At 38.9% G+C, this 21,914-nt stretch overlaps 2 protein-coding genes across 3 annotated transcripts; one reads left to right on the top strand and one right to left on the bottom strand.

The window, feature by feature from the left end:
* Position 1: 1 nt before the first annotated feature.
* On the top strand, positions 2–2,017 carry LOC100746677 (glycine-rich cell wall structural protein; the record flags this gene model as incomplete). Its single annotated transcript, XM_033324875.1, has 2 exons — positions 2–195; positions 646–2,017. Coding segments are annotated over 2 exons (1,440 nt in total), but the record flags the coding sequence as incomplete, so codon positions are not given.
* Positions 2,018–7,470: 5,453 nt separating this feature from the next.
* Positions 7,471–21,914, bottom strand: LOC100746797 (high-affinity choline transporter 1). 2 transcript variants are annotated; one of them, XM_012394497.2, is made up of 7 exons: positions 21,553–21,908; positions 20,506–20,837; positions 17,692–18,062; positions 15,673–15,977; positions 13,463–13,742; positions 11,436–11,653; positions 7,471–10,627 (listed from the first exon to the last, which is right to left on the bottom strand). In XM_012394497.2, exons 3-7 carry the CDS (start codon positions 17,963–17,965, stop codon positions 9,911–9,913), a joined length of 1,794 nt encoding a protein of 597 aa, XP_012249920.1. In that variant the 5' UTR covers positions 17,966–18,062; positions 20,506–20,837; positions 21,553–21,908; the 3' UTR covers positions 7,471–9,910. The 2 variants fall into 2 exon arrangements, with proteins under 2 accessions (XP_012249920.1, XP_024228306.1); XM_024372538.2 differs by lacking the exon at positions 20,506–20,837 and having other exon boundaries at positions 21,553–21,914.

Consider the following 21,914-nt stretch of genomic DNA (forward strand, 5'->3'; position numbering starts at 1 on the left):
CGGTGGATTGTCATCGAGCTATGGCGCACCATCGCGTGGATCATCGATATCCGCTAGTTACTCAGCACCTATTTCTGGAGGTGGTGGAGTGTCCACCAGCTATGGCGCGCCTACTGGAGGCGGCGGTGGCGGCGGATATTCAAGACCATCTTCCACTTACGGTACACCTAGCACCGGTGGTGGCAGTTTCGGAGGGTAAAATATTTTTTTTACGATATTTTTTTCATACTCGAGTAGCTCTAAGTGAATTAGGATTAAATCGTTTCGAACGAGCACAGCACGTATTGCACACATTAATCCTACTACGGTTCTCCAGCTTCTCTAGTATTCAAATCTCATTCTTATTTCAAGCGAAATGGATTCGTAACATTTTATGAGAAATTGTAGCGCAATATCAGACGAAAAATTCATTCCTGTCAATTACGATTCTTTCGTATCTTCTTTAAATTTGGAAAGAATGCAATTCCATCGGAAATGGTCGAAAGAACGCAGCAGGCTTGAAAAATTTAGCGAGACCAGCCTGTTTTTAATTTATTCTAAAACTTTCTTTCTCTTTTTCGTTGTATATAATTCCATGTACATAAATATGTATCGAGAAACTTTGACAACCACTAATCGAAATGTTGGTATCGTTACCGGTTCTAGTTCCGGTGGATATTCTGGAGGCGGTGGTGGTTACTCTGGAGGCGGAGGTGGCTACTCTGGAGGTGGAAACGGTGGATATTCCGGTGGTGGTGGCTACTCCGGCGGCGGTGGAAACGGTGGATACTCTGGCGGAGGTGGAAACGGAGGCTACTCCGGCGGAGGTGGAAACGGAGGTTATTCCGGCGGAGGTGGAAACGGTGGCTATTCCGGCGGAGGTGGAAACGGTGGCTATTCCGGCGGAGGTGGAAACGGTGGCTATTCCGGCGGAGGTGGAAACGGTGGCTATTCCGGCGGAGGTGGAAACGGTGGCTATTCCGGCGGAGGTGGAAACGGTGGCTATTCCGGCGGAGGTGGAAACGGTGGCTATTCCGGCGGAGGTGGAAACGGTGGCTATTCCGGCGGAGGTGGAAACGGTGGCTATTCCGGCGGAGGTGGAAACGGTGGCTATTCCGGCGGAGGTGGAAACGGTGGCTATTCCGGCGGAGGTGGAAACGGTGGCTATTCCGGCGGAGGTGGAAACGGTGGCTATTCCGGCGGAGGTGGAAACGGTGGCTATTCCGGCGGAGGTGGAAACGGTGGCTATTCCGGCGGAGGTGGAAACGGTGGCTATTCCGGCGGAGGTGGAAACGGTGGCTATTCCGGCGGAGGTGGAAACGGTGGCTATTCCGGCGGAGGTGGAAACGGTGGCTATTCCGGCGGAGGTGGAAACGGTGGCTATTCCGGCGGAGGTGGAAACGGTGGCTATTCCGGCGGAGGTGGAAACGGTGGCTATTCCGGCGGAGGTGGAAACGGTGGCTATTCCGGCGGAGGTGGAAACGGTGGCTATTCCGGCGGAGGTGGAAACGGTGGCTATTCCGGCGGAGGTGGAAACGGTGGCTATTCCGGCGGAGGTGGAAACGGTGGCTATTCCGGCGGAGGTGGAAACGGTGGCTATTCCGGCGGAGGTGGAAACGGTGGCTATTCCGGCGGAGGTGGAAACGGTGGCTATTCCGGCGGAGGTGGAAACGGTGGCTATTCCGGCGGAGGTGGAAACGGTGGCTATTCCGGCGGAGGTGGAAACGGTGGCTATTCCGGCGGAGGTGGAAACGGTGGCTATTCCGGCGGAGGTGGAAACGGTGGCTATTCCGGCGGAGGTGGAAACGGTGGCTATTCCGGCGGAGGTGGAAACGGTGGCTATTCCGGCGGAGGTGGAAACGGTGGCTATTCCGGCGAAAGTTACGCCAGCAACGGAGGCTACCAATATTAATCGGAAGAAGTTTTCATCTCGCGCGACGACCTTCGACCATGTTTCACCAATCATCAACCACCATCGAACGGGCCAAAAGAATTTTAACACATCGACATCCTCCATGTCACGATCCAGACACAACAAACTCATTCCAAACGTTGATCTTAGCCAGACCAATGGAACATCTGCCGATGAGACGAAAAGAAAGGAAGCGGAATCGGAGGTCATTCTCGCGAACCTAAAATCATCGCCCAAGTATTCAGGATCCGCATTAAAAGTTTAACAGTAACGCGGTAACGGCCGCTGCCTTGCGAGAACTTCAGTGTGTATCGTAGCAGGCGTATTTCTGAAAGCAAACGGAAGAAAGGGAATACGAGAAACTTAAAAGATTCGAGACGCTTTTGCTTACCTCTCTTCCTATTTGCTCTTAGGAAGCCGTCCGCTGATAATACTTACCATCGCATCGAATCGAAAGGAGCGAATTTCGTACGCACGAGAGTCTCTGAAAAAGGCAGGCAAATTGGAAAGAAAGGAAGAAAGAGACACGAAGATGAATTCGTTCCTCGTTCAGAGCCTGTAACTTATTTATTTTGTAAAAATGCTTTTTGTACTAATAAAGCCGCTACGCTGGAAAAAGAAACGTAATCACGGATAGAAGTTCATTGCGACACGACCTACCCTTTGTAGCTAGAATAAAGACCAAAGACTATACATATACGTAAGGCGATTGAGCTCGTCGTAGGGTTAGTTGGGCGACGTAGTCGGTCGGTCGATTTATCGATTCCCTAACTCGAATACCGGGAAGGCATGAATAAGTAAGAGTTCTTTCTATTTCTGTCGTAACCTAGCTAAAAACGCGTATCGATATCGGGACCTACGGCTCCTACGTTGATTCGCTCAAATTATAACGGAATGTATCCTGACCTATTTGCCACTCCCTTTCTGCAATGGATGTTCAACGTTAGGTAATGACCACGTTTCTCGAGAATAATTGTTAGCCTCGTTTCTTCAAAAAACGAAGGTCTCCTCTTTAAAATCCGTTCAGAAACGCGAAGACGATGAATTTAATTCGTTACTGGGGATGCTTACGCATTTATGGGAGATTCAAAGGCATAAAAGTGCAAAGAATGCATATATACAAAAATATACAAAATATGCAAAATATTCGTCATCATATCTAACGAGTAAAACAAATCTCTGAGTAGGTTTCATTTCTCCAATTGGGTTTATAAAAATATAAATTTTCATATATCCGCGATGTATTAACCCTTTGACTGCGGCAGACTTTGAGACGTACCAAGCATACCATACGGTAGGAGTTCTGTCGCAACTTACACCAAGAACAGTGAAATTTTTTGTTAGGCTTACATTTCTGAGAAAACATATTGAAATAATTAAAAACACTGAATTCCATTACGTTAAAGCAATATTGTTTATTCATTCGTATTCTCATTTATTCGAAATCACACGTTTCCACAGAATCAGAAATATGAATTATCGTTGTTTCACGTTTGCATGTACTTTTCCTGACCTTTCTCTTATCCCAATACTTCGTTTCAAGGATATAAAAGACATAACTGGAAAATAAACATATTTAAATAATATATGACTGACGGAATATGTAATTGTCGAATTAGCATTCACTTATATCTGGTTCAAGTGATATTAGCTAGAATTGCGGTCGATAAAATTTTCCGAGAGCCTATAGGAGTCTACAGTACCATAAGAGCAATTCTTTTAAGCGCCTTTAGGCTCCTGCAGTATCACAAGTGCAAATCTAATAAGCGCCTTTAGGCGCCAACATTAGTCAAGGTGTTAACCGGGTTAACGACTGTTAATCAAAGTGAAAGTTTTCGAAGCAACGTAGCGTTTTCGATTTCGTGTTTACGTGGCCGTAAATGCAATTCTTTGCGACTCTTATTTCGCTGCTGGGGATAATTATTAAAATAACAACTCTGACTTTTTCGTACACTTTTTATTTTTAACATTTACGATCAACATCGCGTTCAATTTCTCAATTATACACGTATAATATGTCGTATAATACAGTATCGGTAACGCTTTCGTAATACATATACATAGATATGTTCTTACGGGGTAAGTCGGGCATTTTTCTTTGTTTTTACACATAATAATACTCTATGATAGGTAGGCGTCCCAGGCTTGCGAGATAGGACGAAAGTTACAATAACATTAGGTACGCGATTCCGTTTCAAAGCAGGTGAGTAGTTATGGAACACTGCGTTTCCGTAACGCTGCGTATTATTATAGTAACGAGTTCGCATCACTAGCTCGATTGAACCTTTCGTTTCGCGTTCGGCGTTCAGGCAGCCCATCGTTCGCACATTTCTTCTTCGCTTTTTAATTCGTTCGCGATACACGCGAGCGCTCGTTTCTCTTCTCCTCTGGCCAGATCGCTGGATAGTACATCCGAAATTAAAGAGAAATTAAGGAGACACTCGTCGCTCGCAAAAAATGAAGAGGGTCTCCCTAATTCTGTGGAGTTACGAAACCATCGATCTCTTTTTGCGAGAGGATAACCACGCTATATATATATAAATATATATATGAATATATATATAAATATATATATAAATATATATATAAATATATATATAATTATATATATATAAATATATATATAAATATATATATATAAATATATATATATAGTACGTATATATACATGTCTTATATATATTTTTTTATCATGTTTTTCCCTTCTTACGTACTTTCTTACCTTACACGCTAGTGTACCTAATATGTGTATGTATAATGTAGAGCACGCATCATGATATGTATAGATTTTCCGTTACATCGTTGATTACAATGCATGGTATTTGATATGTACGTGACAGTGGCTGTCTCACAATTAACACGTACGCCACTAGAAATACATCGGATCTTATCATATAGATTTATCTACGCAACAATATTCATTCGCATATCGCGAGATTCTCTTTCTTTCCCCTTACACGGTATGCCGTTTCAATGGAACAGGGTGAATTAACGAACCAAGATATGCTATGAATTATTACATTAACCTGTCGTCTCAAACGAGATCCTTTTTATATAGTTTATACTAGATCAGAAATTCAGCTTCTATCGAGAATCGAGATGATATACAGTAACTATTATAAATCATAAAATATAACTTTGTCTATCGTATCATTAAAATACTGGCGATGAAATAATATAGGCAATTCTGAACGTGTAATTCGTATTCTCCCTCACTTGAAGCATCTTCGGTTTCGCGTTGCGGCGTAAGTATCTCATTGACAGAGTAAAATCTTTTAACGATGAGCCAGCATGAAACCAAGCAAACTCATTGAACCCGGAATTCTTTTTTTCTTTTGCTGTTTCTCGCCTAATTGTTCCTTCAGTTTGAGCTACGTGCAATTCCAATCATCCGCGGAGGAACGTTTTACGATCGTCTAATTCTGTTTCTGGTTGTAAAAAGGAGATAGCGAAAAGAACGCGGTTACCAGCTACAAAGTGGCCACACTGGCGATATAATAACGATAATTCCGCTCTCCGTTGTCTGCGAATAGCTTGACTTAACCAGCCAACTCATCGCGGACTTAATAGCCGAGTGAAAGTCTTCTGTCTGTTGACAGCAACCGAATGAAAACACACAGAAGATGCGTCTGTGTATACATCGTGATGCACAGGAAACATTCTCTTCCCTCTGTCATTTGTCTAGATGTAATTTCACTACCGTTGGTCTTGCAAAGACTATATATATATAAATATATATATAAATATATATATATAAATATATATATATAGTACGTATATATACATGTCTTATATATATTTTTTTATCATGTTTTTCCCTTCTTACGTACTTTCTTACCTTACACGCTAGTGTACCTAATATGTGTATGTATAATGTAGAGCACGCATCATGATATGTATAGATTTTCCGTTACATCGTTGATTACAATGCATGGTATTTGATATGTACGTGACAGTGGCTGTCTCACAATTAACACGTACGCCACTAGAAATACATCGGATCTTATCATATAGATTTATCTACGCAACAATATTCATTCGCATATCGCGAGATTCTCTTTCTTTCCCCTTACACGGTATGCCGTTTCAATGGAACAGGGTGAATTAACGAACCAAGATATGCTATGAATTATTACATTAACCTGTCGTCTCAAACGAGATCCTTTTTATATAGTTTATACTAGATCAGAAATTCAGCTTCTATCGAGAATCGAGATGATATACAGTAACTATTATAAATCATAAAATATAACTTTGTCTATCGTATCATTAAAATACTGGCGATGAAATAATATAGGCAATTCTGAACGTGTAATTCGTATTCTCCCTCACTTGAAGCATCTTCGGTTTCGCGTTGCGGCGTAAGTATCTCATTGACAGAGTAAAATCTTTTAACGATGAGCCAGCATGAAACCAAGCAAACTCATTGAACCCGGAATTCTTTTTTTCTTTTGCTGTTTCTCGCCTAATTGTTCCTTCAGTTTGAGCTACGTGCAATTCCAATCATCCGCGGAGGAACGTTTTACGATCGTCTAATTCTGTTTCTGGTTGTAAAAAGGAGATAGCGAAAAGAACGCGGTTACCAGCTACAAAGTGGCCACACTGGCGATATAATAACGATAATTCCGCTCTCCGTTGTCTGCGAATAGCTTGACTTAACCAGCCAACTCATCGCGGACTTAATAGCCGAGTGAAAGTCTTCTGTCTGTTGACAGCAACCGAATGAAAACACACAGAAGATGCGTCTGTGTATACATCGTGATGCACAGGAAACATTCTCTTCCCTCTGTCATTTGTCTAGATGTAATTTCACTACCGTTGGTCTTGCAAAGACGCCTCGCTTAACGAGCGCTATATCTTCTACGCCAGCGTACGCTTAAAAGCTACTTCCGTACGGAACTAACGTCGTTATTTTCTTATACCGTTACCTCGTGATTAAGAAGATGCTTCCTAAGATCTGACAGGTTAAATGAATAATCCGCGTGTAACTTTTAACCCTGTGGTTGGTATGGCAAAACGACCACATTCTAATGATTGAATATCCCTAGTTGGGAAGGAGGATGGTAAACGATAACGACGGATGAGAGTTTGCTTATTTCCAACGACGATTCGTGTCTACTTTAAAATAAAACTGCTACGATTTCATTGTGTGCGTTATTCGTTTGAGTCGCGTAAAATGATTGCGATCGACCGTGACGACCAATGAAAAGGTTCGAGACAAACGTCGAAAGAGCTTGGACGTTCGCGTGACAGGTAAGAAAAACTCGCACACGCTTCGTTTCGCAAAAAAAATTAATTTTCACGCGCGTTTTTGTAGACGTAACGATCATACGTTTGTCCATGAATATTCATTACCGAAAACGGTAAATGAGAAACTCGTTAAGAGGTTCCGCTTACGTTTCTCTTAAATTACGTTCACCGTTCATCGTCCAACGAAACTTTCGACCGCCAAAGAAGGATATTCAGGGACGTGGGAAAACATTGTGAAATTCGGAGACTGAGTAGGAACTACTCGCTTAACAATTATACACACACCACTTGCTCTCGATTTCTCTGTTACATTTTTTCTTTTTTTTTTATTTTTCTTTTGGCGATAAAGAATGGGATGAGCAACTATAACGAGCAATAATTCTACTACATAGGCATTACCGTGTGGCCTTCGTGAACAACGTAACGGCTACGTTAAACAATAACCTACCCGATAAATCAATCATGAGAATTAACAACAGCGGCGATAATTCGCATCAGCGACATTAAAAACTACGACTTTAGTTTTCGTGTATGTGTGTGTGTGTCTGTGTCTGTGTCTGTATGTGCATATGCGTCGAGAAATCTGATTCTTTTTCTCTTCTGTTCGATACTGCTAATTCACTCGCAATTCATTTTAATCCCGATAATGTTAATTATATTATACATTTTTTATATATATATATATATGTATATATACTATATAATAAACACAACGAATCTGTGCTACGACCGATTTGTGTACACGATTATCCGTTCACTCACGCATCGTGTTCGATCGTTAGTTTATTCGTTTATGTCGTTTATGGACGTTTAGAAATGAGTTAGTACAAAGATGTGAGTTAATCAGTGCAATACTTTATACAAGAACTTTTAATCGGTATGATATTTATCAACTCGAATATTTTATTTTTTATGTTCAATTGATGTCTTTTAATAATTACGATGTCGTCTTACATCGTGATCTACATTTACGATTTTTTACGATATTTACGATTTCCTATAATTTTTGTATCGCGTTTATAGTTTTACGATTCATTGGGCTTATCAGACGAACGTAAGAATTTTATAAAAATCGACAATTTATCGAGGCAAAATGTTATTTAACCTTTCGATCTAACTCCGAGGCCAGTCGTACATCGAATAAATAAAGGACAAAAGCTGTGGTTTCGAATGTAACATCGGGCTCTGTATCGTTGATTGAGTTGAGATTTACATGCCTTCAAATCACCGTCATCGATGCAAAAGAAAAATTCGAGTTGGCTGACCCCGGTAGTTTTAACGCGTGAGTCACGAAAAATCTCGAGAAGTTCTACGAGCGGCTAAGTGACATGCTAATTTATAACGCCTAACTCCGCTTTGTTTTTTTATAGTATAAACGAACGTGCATACATCGTGTGTATTGACTATGTTTCCAGTCAGATTAAGCAAGGGAAGAACGATGAGTCGCAAGTACAAAAGCTTCTTAACGTTTTTATTTCTTTCTTACTTTTATATTTTTTTCTAACATCGAGATTCTAAGATGGACTCTAACCGATGACGGTATATTATTAAATACTAATACCATGACAATGAATAAGACGAAGAAAGTGGAACGATGCACGTGGAAGAGGACTAAACGATAACGTGATCCGTCTAATTTAACTCGTTCTAAAAACTTTGCATGTAACGTTCATCTATAGGCTCTATCCTATCCGACGATAGCCGCTCGTCCAGAGTCAGTGTCTGATAAACTGTTTCAACCGACATTGAAGCTCTCGATGATCTCGTTGCTTTCCCCTCGCGTTCTCACGATTTCTGAAATACGCTTGATGGTAACGAGAACGAATCGGTCGTGCATCAAGACGCTGGTTTTCCCAAGCTGGTTTGATAAACTCTAAATTTCTTATATGTCTATACACAATTACATACGTACGCGCACATATATAATTGCATATAAATGTAATTTATATACGTATAAGTGTATATGTGTGTGTGTTTGTGTATGTGTGTTTGTGTGTATATTTCTCAAAAAGGAAACAGATTACTAGGCCTAATTGGCGGTACAGGCAGAAATTACCTCGCCCAACTATCCAAGAAGCTCCGATATTTAAGAGTATTGCACTTTCCTTCCAGTTCCATTTTCGCGCTCATTCGACCACTTTTATACATCTCCTTTCTTCTATTGCTTTCACTATTAAAGAGAACGCATGGGCATTCTCAAACAGGTACACATCACTATAGAACTGTAGCTACGTATAAACACAACCATGAAACAAGATTCGTGAAGAACTTGGAGCAGATTGGCATGTTTCGGAGCTTCCTAGACGTGGGGAGAGGGGGGGAGGGAGAAGAAGCGTGAAAGCAAATTGGGAAACCGAAGCAACAGAATCAGGATTTCTATCCTTCGACAAAGTTCTCTTCAACGAGGAGAATAATCGCGCGAAATAATACTTAACGATCATACGTTCGATCTCGTACAAAATTAATCTTAGCAACGAACGGGATCGATAAAAACTGTTCGCTGTATATTCATTTACATTATAAAAAATCTAAATTGACGTTTCAGGCAATTTCACAACGAATGTTCTGATACGCATTTGCGCTCTCCCTTTATCTGTCCATGCAAAACACCGTTCCCAGACATAGAAACTATCGAAAAGAGTTGGAAATGACGTATAGAAGGAAGGAACGAAAAGAACTAAAAGTCTGAAGGAAAAGAAGAAGAACAGAAGACAGACCTGTACCGCCGCACTTATTGTTGGTCACAGCATCCGATCACGGAACCAGGAATTAGAACGCGGTGCTGGATTGCGGCTGTCGTGGCACGTTCGGTCCATGAGGCACTAGGTGCGCTCTACCTCCGCCTCCACCGCTTCCGGCCACGACGCCATCCGATTCCCCGGCTATCTTACATCCCGGCTCCATGTCGTAGTCCGGCTCGAGTGCAGGATTAACTCGGCCGTTAGATTCGTCTTTGCTTCCGTAAAGTCTGCCAATACCGGCAGCTAGGACAGCCATTTGTTCGCCTTCTGCCGGATCTGGTCCGACTCTTTCGACGTCTTCCGGTATGTTGACCACGCATCTGAAGAAGTCGTATCCAGGCGCCAGCCTGCCCGTCAGGAAGGCTACTTGCGTGCCGTACGACACGCTTATCAACGTCACCAGCGACATCAGCATCGCCATTGTCCTGAAGGGGAACCCTTGAGTGTTTGTCTCCTCGTCATACCCCGGATAGTGAATGAGCGCGGGTAAACCCATTAACGGTTCACCACCGCTAATCCTCACAATGAAGGCTATTATGTAAGCAGCTAGACTGCCGTAAGTGTTGCAGTATTCTTTGAAGTGGACCACCATCAACAGCTGAGGGAAGAGGATCACGTAGACCAAGTCCGAGCACATCGACCAGAGGCCGTAGATCGAGGGTATCGTCAATGCCATCACTGTGCTCAATATGCCGACCACGCCTATTCCCACTCTCATCACCCAGATGATCTCCATTTCCGACGCCTGTTTAACGGGGAAATGGCTAGTAGAGAGGGCGGACGTCGATTCGATTCTACGATCGGCTGCATCGTTCGAGGAAGTGGATTGGCGGGTGAGCGAGATAGAAAGGAGATTTGAGGCAAATACGAAAATATGGGATGATGAGAGCGCGATGCTGGTGAAACATCGTTACGCAAATACGAACCAATGAAGACGTTTTCTATGGTCGGGCAAGATGTTCTATGAAACGTGGAAGTTTTTGACACGGTTACATTTACTCGTGAATGCACAACTAAAAATTATGATCCTGAAGGAAATCGATAACACGTGATCCATATTCATGCGTACGTGAAATTCTACGATTCGAAGAATCTGCATCTCGCGTTGAATACTAGAATGCAATATCGAAACTGCATGATCGTTGCGTTACTCCGACGGAGCCGTCCGATACCTAAAGCATCGTTGTGGTACTGTCTTTGCTGACTTATTTGTCAAGCGACGAATAACTAATGCAGATTCCAATTTTGTTACGTTCGTCCCCGTTTCAAGAAGTAACGATATATCGCTCCTCGAACAATTACTCGAACGTGAAGCACGTTCGAATTTTGTAACCACTTTCCTATAAATAGTCAGAACCGAAGATGGAGAACGCATGATGGTAGTGATGACGATGGCCATGATGAAAATAATACTGATGATGATTCGTGCGACACATGATGTCAAATAAAATTTAAAAGCGATGACAGGCGAGATTGCCGAACGATTAAATGCATGACACAACACGAAATTAAAAACAGAAAGTCGACCATCTACGTAAGAACGAAGAACTTACCCTCTGACGGAAGATTAATTTATAAACGTTTCTGGCGAACATGGAACTAGCCGAAAGGATGCTACTATCCGCTGAAGACATCACTGCTGCTGATACTGCGCCTAACCCAAAAAAGGAAACGAAATCTGGCGTCAAATACTGCAAAACCATTGGTAGAATCATGCTTGTTTCTGCCTCGGTGAAAGGATATGGACCGGTGTATCCTGTCTCGTTCCAAGCTACAACAGATTTCGAAATATTTTTCGTTGTTATATAAACGAATTGATAGAAAATTAAATGCCATGTAAATATTTTATAAAAGGGCGATACCCCAAACAGTGAACAAATCAATCTAATTTAATACGAAGTTCAATTCACGCGAAACGTCTAATAGAGGGGAATTTAATAATTGAATTATTGGCCTTACATTTCTATATCGATCTATTAACAATTAAATCATCCAATGCTACAAATGTTTCAGAACGAATAAAATTTCCTACAGGTACTGTATCATTTCCCAGTTTATAGAATATCTTGTTTTATCCTAACGGCTTATCTGCCCTAATATATTTCCCCTGTCATATTAAATGGAAGGTATTAACGAATACAATGTCCATTATATAGCAAAAGTACAAAACAAATACGCTATTTGACTAGCAGAGAATTTTGATGGTAAAATATGATAAATTAGATAGTAAAAATATTGTACCATATTTGAACGATATTTTACGTTCGAAGATTCTCACGTATAATATTTCTTCACTCATTCTCTCAAATTCGTCTACAAATTTAATCTTACATATACACGTAACACCTATATTATTACTATACATGTACGTATACGATGTGACATCATGTCTGTGCTTTTTGTGTCGACGTATACCTCAACCTGTAGACACGTGTAGATAAGAAATTATTTGCTTTCATGCCTCGGAATAAAAATACACAAGATACCGATACAGCGTATCGCATTAGTTCCAGCGATTCTATTGTGCTGTGCGTTAGTGTACGAGTCGCATTATCACCCTCACCCTCGTTCCGAGAACACCATATGACAAAATCCCACGCTATTGTACACGCTGTGGGATATCAAGGCACCCTTCGCCCACACACCCTTCCGTTACAACACCGACCTGCTTAGCCCTGGAACCTTGTAAATACCAGTAGTCCTCTCTCTGCAGTACTACCAAATGTCAAGTAGCCTAGGAACGCGAATGGGGAGGATGACGAGCAAACCGGGTCTAATTCAATCCCCTTTAGATTCGGGGACCCACGAAACATGTTTCTCTCCCCTCGAACGAAAGCAGAAGAGGTTGCTCGTTGGAAGACGCCCGAACCATTCGTACAACGTCTCGTTTACTATTAATACGATGAGATTGGAATTTTCTTTATTCTAGCAAACCATAGAAAATGTACAGCTGGGTCGTGTTTGCGAATGACGAAACAAGTTTGCAAAACTGATGCATTTCCTATGTGAGGAATATTTTACGATAGAATTTAGATTTATAGAGTATCTGGTGGTATAGATAATTCCGAAAATTATAATTCGCTGTTATAAAGCACGACGTCGCACAGAAGATACAAGAATGGTGCAGTAGCGCCTGTAATAGTACGAGCACCTTCGACTCGAAAGAGAATTCTATACATAAATACGTGTATGAACAGATAGTGCAAGGACAAAGTATAAATAAGGATTATAGAGTGAACTATTATAATATACGTGCATCACTTTATAAATATACTAGCGAGAATTTTGCGCATGATTTATCACGGTGTTTTAAATACTTCGATTTCTTTAAATTTCACAAAATTGTGGAATCTAGTTGAGAAAAACGGTAACGAATTTTTGAAATGTTCTGTCTTAGCCGTAATGTTAAAGAAAAGGAATCTGATAATGTAATCAAATAGATACAGATCGATAACATAGATTTGAAAAAAAGTGCAAACGAAATGTTGTCTTGTCGTAACAATGACCTTAATGGGTTCGTGCATGTTTAAGATAAAAGTATTCTAGATGTGTATCTTTAGATTAATATAATTTTACTCACGCGTTGCTTTGGCGATTGCACCAATTAGAACAGGTGGGATTGCCATGAGAATACAGCCTACCGCAGCTACGTAACTCAACACTTGCGCCCTTCCAGCCGTTTTCGAAGATAAGACCCGTTGAAAGTACACTTGCCAAGGGATGCCACCAAATATCAACAAAAGCCCATAGTCTACGTAGGACCAATATTCTCCTGGTTTCACTTCGCCAATCCAATCCACGTCCATGGATTTAAGGGATTGTACCTTTGGATTGGTCCAAGCGAAAGGAATGCACATCCACTGCAATCAAAATTATATTATCCTCTTTAAAAACTGGATACCACATGACACAACATATTACTTTTCGTTAAATTTAAATGAAAAAGTAAGAAGATATGTTCTTAATGTGAGAGCTTCTTCTAGTAGTTCATTGTTAATTAAATAACTAGCATAAAATGTAAGATGTAAATTAATATTTGTATTTAATGCAATATTTTTTCTATATGAAATATAAATTCCACTATTTTTTAATTTGAAATGTGGTTAATTAAATAACTAACATAAAATGTGAAATGTAAATTAACATTTGTATTCAATGCAACATGTTCTTTGTATAACATATAAATTCCACTATTTTCTAATTTGAAATGTCGTTAATTAAATAACGAACATAAAATGTAAGATGTGAATTAATATTTGTATTTAATGCAATATATTTTCTGTATGAAATATAAATTCCACTGTTTTGCTAATTTGAAATATTTCCTTCTTTGGAAGCAGAGAGCGAAGTAGATACCATTACTTTGCTATTAAAATTAATTGGATGCAAATTAAATGGAAGAAAGACAGAAAATCTTGCGATAAACTACAAAGGCGGCTTTAGAACGATTCTTATCATTGAGCAAAGTAATTACAAATGAATGAATACAGATTACGTTATCCATCCATTGACTTGTAGAAATATTAAAGACAATTATTTCCAGGAAATCTGGTACTATCGTGATTAATTATACTTAATGGACAAGTACGAAAGAAGATTATACAAAAGAAAGTAAAAAGAAGTTAAAATATCTGTAAATTATAAATTTCAATAGCACATTTTACAAATCTAGTGAATGTACTTATTACAATTTTTAGTAGGTGAAATGAATCTCTATTTAGGTTTTATTTCTTTAATCGTGTTTATAAAGGTATGAATTTTCATAAATATCGAATGAAAAAGAGATATTTAGGAAACCATTTAAAATGTTAAAATATAAGGAAGCATATCTTTGAAGGACGATAAAAATAAATTGCAACTCTAAGACAAAAAGTTCTAGGTTACTTGCAAATTCTTTAATCTGATAAAACTTATAATAAATGATAGTTTGATAATATTCTTAGGAGAAGAAGTAGGTCACTACCTACGTAACATTGAATGAATTTGGTAATATAAATACTTGCGGTACTTGAGCCCTCGTATCGATCAGCAAAGCCAACTTTACCACAGGACTCAGATAATCGAGCGACTCAATAACGTAGAACTTTCTGATCTAATAACGCATTGCCTTAAATAGAAGTGATTTATCAATGATACTTTGCAAGTGCGATACAACGCTATATTTGTCTTACGGCTAATTTTATTTCGCAGAGTCGAAAATAATACGGCAATGTAATGATATATTTAGAAAATTGTGTTTAAGGAATGAACGAACACGTTTGCTTCTAAGACAAAAATATGTAATTATTACAACGTACTATAAGTGATTACAAAATACTGAACACGTTCGTAAAAGCAGAGAATAAAATCGATGATAACCTTCACGTTGTAACCCTGCATGATAAATTTCCCCTAAGGGCTTTATGAAACAAAAGTTGCTGTAAATAAATATAGCAACCTATAGAAAGAATGATTTCATTCCCTGGTGAGCAAGGTAGAAAGATATCGCAATAAATTCAAATCGAAATGTACCTAAAGAATATAATAAATATTCTTATCGAAGGATATGTTATATATCAAATTTCATGGAAAAAACTTAGCGTATGTTGTTATGAAATGAAATCGAAAAAGAACACCCTAATAATATATTATATTTATATTAATAAAAATATTTTTCGCTATTTTATACGCTACAAAGAAGATTGTTTTCTTAATATATCAATATTATTGAAAAACAGGTATTATAGTGGTATGAAAGAACGAGAAGTGTGTACATATTTCATGGTATACGTAAAAACATTCGCAACTCACCAAGCCTATGAAGATGCAAAAAAGTTGAATAACATCGGTATAAGCAACAGAGTAAAGACCACCAAAGAGTGTGTAGAAAACTGCGATACAGGCACTCAAAATGACCGAGGTTCCCTGATCCATGTCGATGATGACCGCTAACGTCGCACCCAGAGCTGCCAGAATACCTGCGGCCCAGAAGACCTCGCCACAGAGGGCAGGAAGAAACAGAAGACCTCCCATACGTTCACCAAACGCATCTTGAAGAGGATCTAACATCGTGACGTACCCCTGTTCTCGCATTTTGTTCGCGAAGAATATACCACCTGTAACACCAATCAACGTGATACCAATTAGTACTGATAACGTGTAGCAAATTATAAGAGTATGAAAAATAATTATAAAATATATATATTTATTAAATAAAATAATTATGGCAATTATAAAAAATATAAAAAGGAGATACAAGGATGCACACTACCATTCGTAAGTCACAGGATAATTAATATATTATAAGAAGTGTTCAATTATATATAATATAAGCCCATTTTATTAAAGTTTTTGAAATTAGACTGTGTCTCATGATTTATCCAAAATACACAGAATATCCAAAGTGTAGGATTGATTTTACAATTTAAGGGCTGACACAAATGTTCATTTCTTCGACTCTTTTATTGTCAAATATTCCTTTCGTCTTATCGATGAAAATTATTTTTTGCCAGTTATTAGCAATCTAAACACGGATTTCGGATTTTCTTGTACGGAAAATACATATAGTACTCCGATATTAGGACCCATTTTAGTGAAAATATATACATTTGTTATTTAATTAGTCGATAATATTTGAAAGTACACAATGTTGCTTGTAGGCAACGTCGAGTGTGAAAGGAAAGATCGTATTCATAAAAATATGAATTTGCACAGAGAGACTATAGTCTACATTCTACATCATAAGTCGGCATCATGTACATATAGCGATACATTTTTTATACAATCATTCAGTGAATAGACGCCTATAGTTTCAATGGATGGTTATACACATGTTTATTCTTTCTCGAGGCCATTCGACTACGTTAAAAACTTATTACGCGTAGGAGTCTTGATTACGATCTATTACCTTGCTATACTACGCCGTAAGAACTAGCAAGTTTTCAAACGACCATAAGCTTTCTCCAACTATGAAAAAATAACTGTCGAGAAATATCTTCAATCGAATCAAGCGGTATACATATACTATATATTGTATATTGTGTATTAGTTGAGTCCTTATATGTATATATATAAACAGATACATCGGAGTCTACTTTTATTATAAGTTCAATTATCCATCAATTTCTGAGTAGTTACAACTCGAAATGCCTAAGCTTTTGAGAATTGGTACGTATACATTGTAATATACAAATAAGTAATAACAACAATTTGATATATACTTCGTATTATATATACATAGATTTAGAGTAGAGTATCATCGTGGTTGAAAATCAGAATACCTCGACTTTTCAAAGTATCATCCGCCTAGTTTCATAATTGAAGAATATTTATAGAAAACATTGTGAGTACCGAACTTGACAAATTTTGATTTCTTATTGAAAAATGTTCTACATACCAATGAGAATACTGTAGTATATATAAATTATTTCTTACGCTTTGTTTATGCCATCTATCTAAATGAATGGAGCATTGATTTCTCTTCACAACTAAGAGATACAGACTTTTCTACAGGTGCATTTTCCTTTTTCATGAATTTGGACTACATAAAAGCATAAGATTTCTTTTCCTCCTGGAAGACTTGTTCCTCGGCACTTACAATGTCTTCTACGAGCACTCTTCGATTGATTGAATTATAACTTTATTCTCTATCGTGATACATTTTCGTAACTTTGACAAAACGCAAGAAGTTTTCTACAGCAATAGAGTGCACTATCTTAGAAAAAGTAGCAATAAACCATTATGATTCACAGACATTGAGACCAGGATGAACGTGTTAAGAAATCGAAGGAAACGAAGAGAATTGAAATTTTGACGAAAATTGTAACTTACCAAAAACGAGGCTAAGGGCGTATCCGAACGGAGCCTGACACCAAACCAGACCTCTCGTGTAAATAGCTTCGGCAGTGCCGTTGATGTATCCGCCGCCGACCCAGGTCGCTGTCATCGTGAATATCCCGACGAACAGACCGATGGAACGACCTGCCAGCATCACTTCCTCCTCGGAGTCGTTGCCAGCTTCCTTTTTCCTGGCCGCCCATATTCCTACGGCTAGGATAAGCGCGTAGAACAGGATGATTGAGACGAGACCCGCTATGTTAATCATCTTCGGAGAGTACGGGTCCACTTGCGTGAACTCGAACTGACGGAGACGCAAGTCCGAGAGGTATGGCGGTCGATCTGATTTTGGGAGATTCGGATACCTGTTTACAAATGGGAAATAGGTTCCATTCGTAAAATAATTCCAGGAATTGTCGATATCGATATTACAATACTAACGAACCTTAGGCAAACTGGCTTACTTACGAACAAACTAAATCTTTTTGCTGTTGCGAGTTTTCAAAGAGTTTGAAGAAATTCTACGATACTTGTTAGTAAGCTGCTGATAGTTGTTTGTGTAAAGTTATATTCCTATGTACGCGGCTCGTAAAATTGGAACTGAGTGGAAATTTCTTTCGCCGGCTAATCCTTTCGAGATGAATTTTTTTTAACTATGAACGCAATGTTATATAGTAGTATAAGATTATAATACGCTCAAATTTGAAAAAATATGGATTAATCCTGCTTTTTTAAATGCGATGTGTAGTTTCATTCATAATAGGATTTTATGTCCAATGAACTTCACAATGGTATCAGGACAATTATAACAATCCTCTTAAAAGTTGCATTGTAACACATCATGACATTAATCTCATGACGGTTAGATATTACGTGAATACTGTATTTTGAATATTTCACGTATCTTTCCACACTGTATACACATACTCTGCAGTTTTTCACCTTTGAACTCGGAAATGCATAAAATTCCACGGTCTACTTATCGACGTCTTTAAATGCAAATGTTCGAAACTCTTTCAATACAGATGAAAAGTTGAAAGAAATTTAAGAAGAAAATTTCCCTTGTGTCGAGAACCATCTAGCTCGTCACGAATTGAGCACGAATTAAGATTAAAATCGAGAAAAGTAAGAGAGAAAATGAAAAGCGATATATTATGAGAAAGTAGCAATTATTGAAAATAACTGATTTGAGAATTAGTATAGAAGTTCTTAGGTTGCTATCAAAATTGCATTAACTGCGCGGTAAATGACTCGATTAAATTAATAAATATTAAATATAATATTAAAAGATCAAATATATTAAATACTAAAGTCGATAAATGAAGGATACCTCTACCAATTTCCAGTCTCAACTGAATAAATATAAAGTAAAAGAGTTGCATAGTTTGTATAATAAATCAACGCCGTATTGCGAACTTATTGCAGAAGGCTATTTTTCATACAACTGAGTTCATTTATCCATTCATGAGCTTAGTTATAACTAGATCGTCAGATTAGTCTCAATTTAAACAATTTTTGGAAAGATCCCCAAATCTCGTTAACTTAAATTAACTAAAATTAATCAAATCCAACTAATAAATTGCTTTAAAGCATGAGTTAAAATAGTTTTAATAGGGAACACTACTGATTAATTAGATATGTAATAATTAATATCATAACATTCTCAAACGTTACGCGTTATTAGGTACCCCAGAGAATCTATATTTCGCTTTGAATTCAATCATCTTGGTGAAATTGCACTTTGCTTTTCTAGTCAATTAATGCGGCGGTCGATCCGCTCGCACCTAATGCGTGCAGTTAAGTGTAAATTCCATGTTCCTACCCAGAAGGCATTTAAATCGCCCGGTTGAGTTCACCCTCTAATCCCATTAGTCTTGCTTCACACTATAGGGCTAACTCTTCTATTAAACAAGAAAAAAAAACGCATAGCTTTACTAACGTAAAAAAGCAAGAAGACGTAAATAAAACACAAAGGTTCAAGGCCTTGTCAATAAATGCAGCGGAATTAATAAACAAAGCTAGATTATTTGCATCACTCTGTTAACACGAGGTAAATCTCTTCGTTCGAAATGTTGATACTACCTGAATATTACATTGGTACCGAACATTAGTTTGCACGGTAGCAAATTGAAATTGAAAGAATGAAATGTCGTATTATATCTGCTATCTGTTGCATTTCTCGTCAGTACAAAAACAAAGTTCGGGTCGGTGTTACCACGACTAATTTTTTAAATTTACATCGTAACACAAAATTACTATAAATTTACCGTGTATCGTGAACACAATTTAACACCACATAGCAATAATCAGATAAATTATAGTAACTTCATAAAATGTAAATTATTGAAATGTAAATTACTTAAAAGTGAAATATTCGTAAGACTTCAACAGGAGAAATGCAAAACTGATATCGTGTTTGCATCTATTCAAAGAAGAAAATTCCGAGGATTAAATAACAGCAAGATTTCCAATTGCGATGGCTAGCCGACGTTTGATATCTCACGCGATTTACGAGAAAATTCCATAACGAAGTTCCAACACGTCTGATCGATATTCAATTTATACTTTGTACATTCATAATTTCGACAAATTCATTTTTCACAAAATCATATTTCCCAATTATCCACAGAAACAGCGTTAAGGTATATCTTCTTTCAAATTCAAATCTCCGATAAGTTCTTTTTCACATATACACGAAGAAGAGATGAAAGCATGGTGAATCAGAAGAAAGTAAAGGAAGCTTATGCAGCGAAACATGCATGTCGAGGAATTTTCGTGCGTGGATCGATAAGAATAAACTACTGGTACCTCTGAAGACCCCGCGGGGTACAATCACGAAGTAGTGGGGGACAGCCTCACACGGGTACCGGCGGCATGTCCTGATGACGGTCCTTCCAGACGGTCGACGACGACGGAGGGTTGGGATTTGGGGGGCAGCAGTCACCCCACCGGAGCGAGGTCTTCTGGGAGGGGCTATTCCTTGTTCTAAACGCGAGGCCGCCCATGGGCACTGATGGCCATCGATTTTCACCCAACTCACCAAGCGTGCTGCTACTCTGCTGCTGCTTTTCCTTCCTTCTCGAAATTTTGCTTCGCCTATGGCACTGATACCGATCGTGTCGATCAGTACAGTTCTTCACCTGAAATACATCGAGCTGGATCCTCCTAGGTACGTATACGCGTTTCTTCCAAAATAAAAAAAAACGAGACAAGTGTGACAGTGGAGAACGAACTTCTTCTGTCGTCCAATCTGATCTGCTTGAAGAGCTACCGAATAATCGCATTACTTTTACTTGAGAATATTCTTAGACGAGATCGGTTTCGCACGAGACACCAAGATATTTTATAATTTCAACGTTCCAATAATATCTGTAATAATTTGAATAGCGAGTATCAATTTTTCATATCGACTTATTATTAACTTATTTCGATTTATTTTACTGTTAAACGGCACCACGATAATAAATGTTATACTTGTACGAACGTAACCAGGAAATACCATAACCGCGTGTATATGTAGAGAGTACACCTCATGTAACACAGATAAAACCAGGCACTAGTCGGTAATTCTTTTTTCCTTCTGGAGAAGCCGGATAGACGAACGTTTCTTCCTTTTGCGTTTCATAAATACCTACAAGGTACGGAATCGATAGATCGCACTACCTTGGCCGGTAGGTAACGGTATCACGCATTTATGTCACCAACTGAACAACAACAGCAGACAACGCGGAAATGAAATTGGTCGCGTATACACAAAACAACTCTACCTCGGTTCAAAGCCATCAACGGGGGTCTATGAAAACCTCATTCTTCAAACAAGCTATTGAACTGCAGACTTGAGAAAAACGTACTTACAGGTGCACCAAACGATGTTTGTGATCTTCGAACGTCTTTCTACCACTCGCGCACGTTGCAAGCGTCGCAGGTGAAGAGCGGTCCGTGAACAATTCGACGGCTTCTTGTCGATCACTGTCGCGCGTCGACCATTCACAGTTACGTGAAACTTGTTCGAAAACGATAGAACAACCATGAAAAAGCAAGGAATCGCGCGAAGGAAGATGATAAGGTGGATACGAGAACCTAACGAAGAAACGTGACGGAAGTAGCAGAGGATGACGAGCAACGAGTGCAATGCCCGTGACAGTTGTCCTCGTCCTCGTCTTCCTCTTTGTCGTCGTCGCCGTCGTTGCCGTCGTCGTTCTCGTCAGAACGACGCG

The sequence above is a fragment of the Bombus impatiens genome, unplaced genomic scaffold (assembly GCF_000188095.3).
Source record: "Bombus impatiens unplaced genomic scaffold, BIMP_2.2 scf_0013, whole genome shotgun sequence".
NCBI lineage: Eukaryota > Metazoa > Arthropoda > Insecta > Hymenoptera > Apidae > Bombus > Bombus impatiens.

What these genes read in the sequence shown, in the direction of transcription:
- LOC100746797 (XM_024372538.2), bottom strand. Translation starts at nt 17,965, where the DNA reads ATGATTAACATAGCGGGTCTCGTCTCAATCATCCTGTTCTACGCGCTT. An exon ending in TTTGCATCTTCATAGGCTTG is followed by an intron (nt 13,743 to 15,672) that starts GTGAGTTGCGAA and finishes TTTTGATTGCAG; the next exon opens with TGGATGTGCATTCCTTTCGC. An exon ending in AATTAATCTTCCGTCAGAGG is followed by an intron (nt 10,628 to 11,435) that starts GTAAGTTCTTCG and finishes CCCGTTAAACAG; the next exon opens with GCGTCGGAAATGGAGATCAT.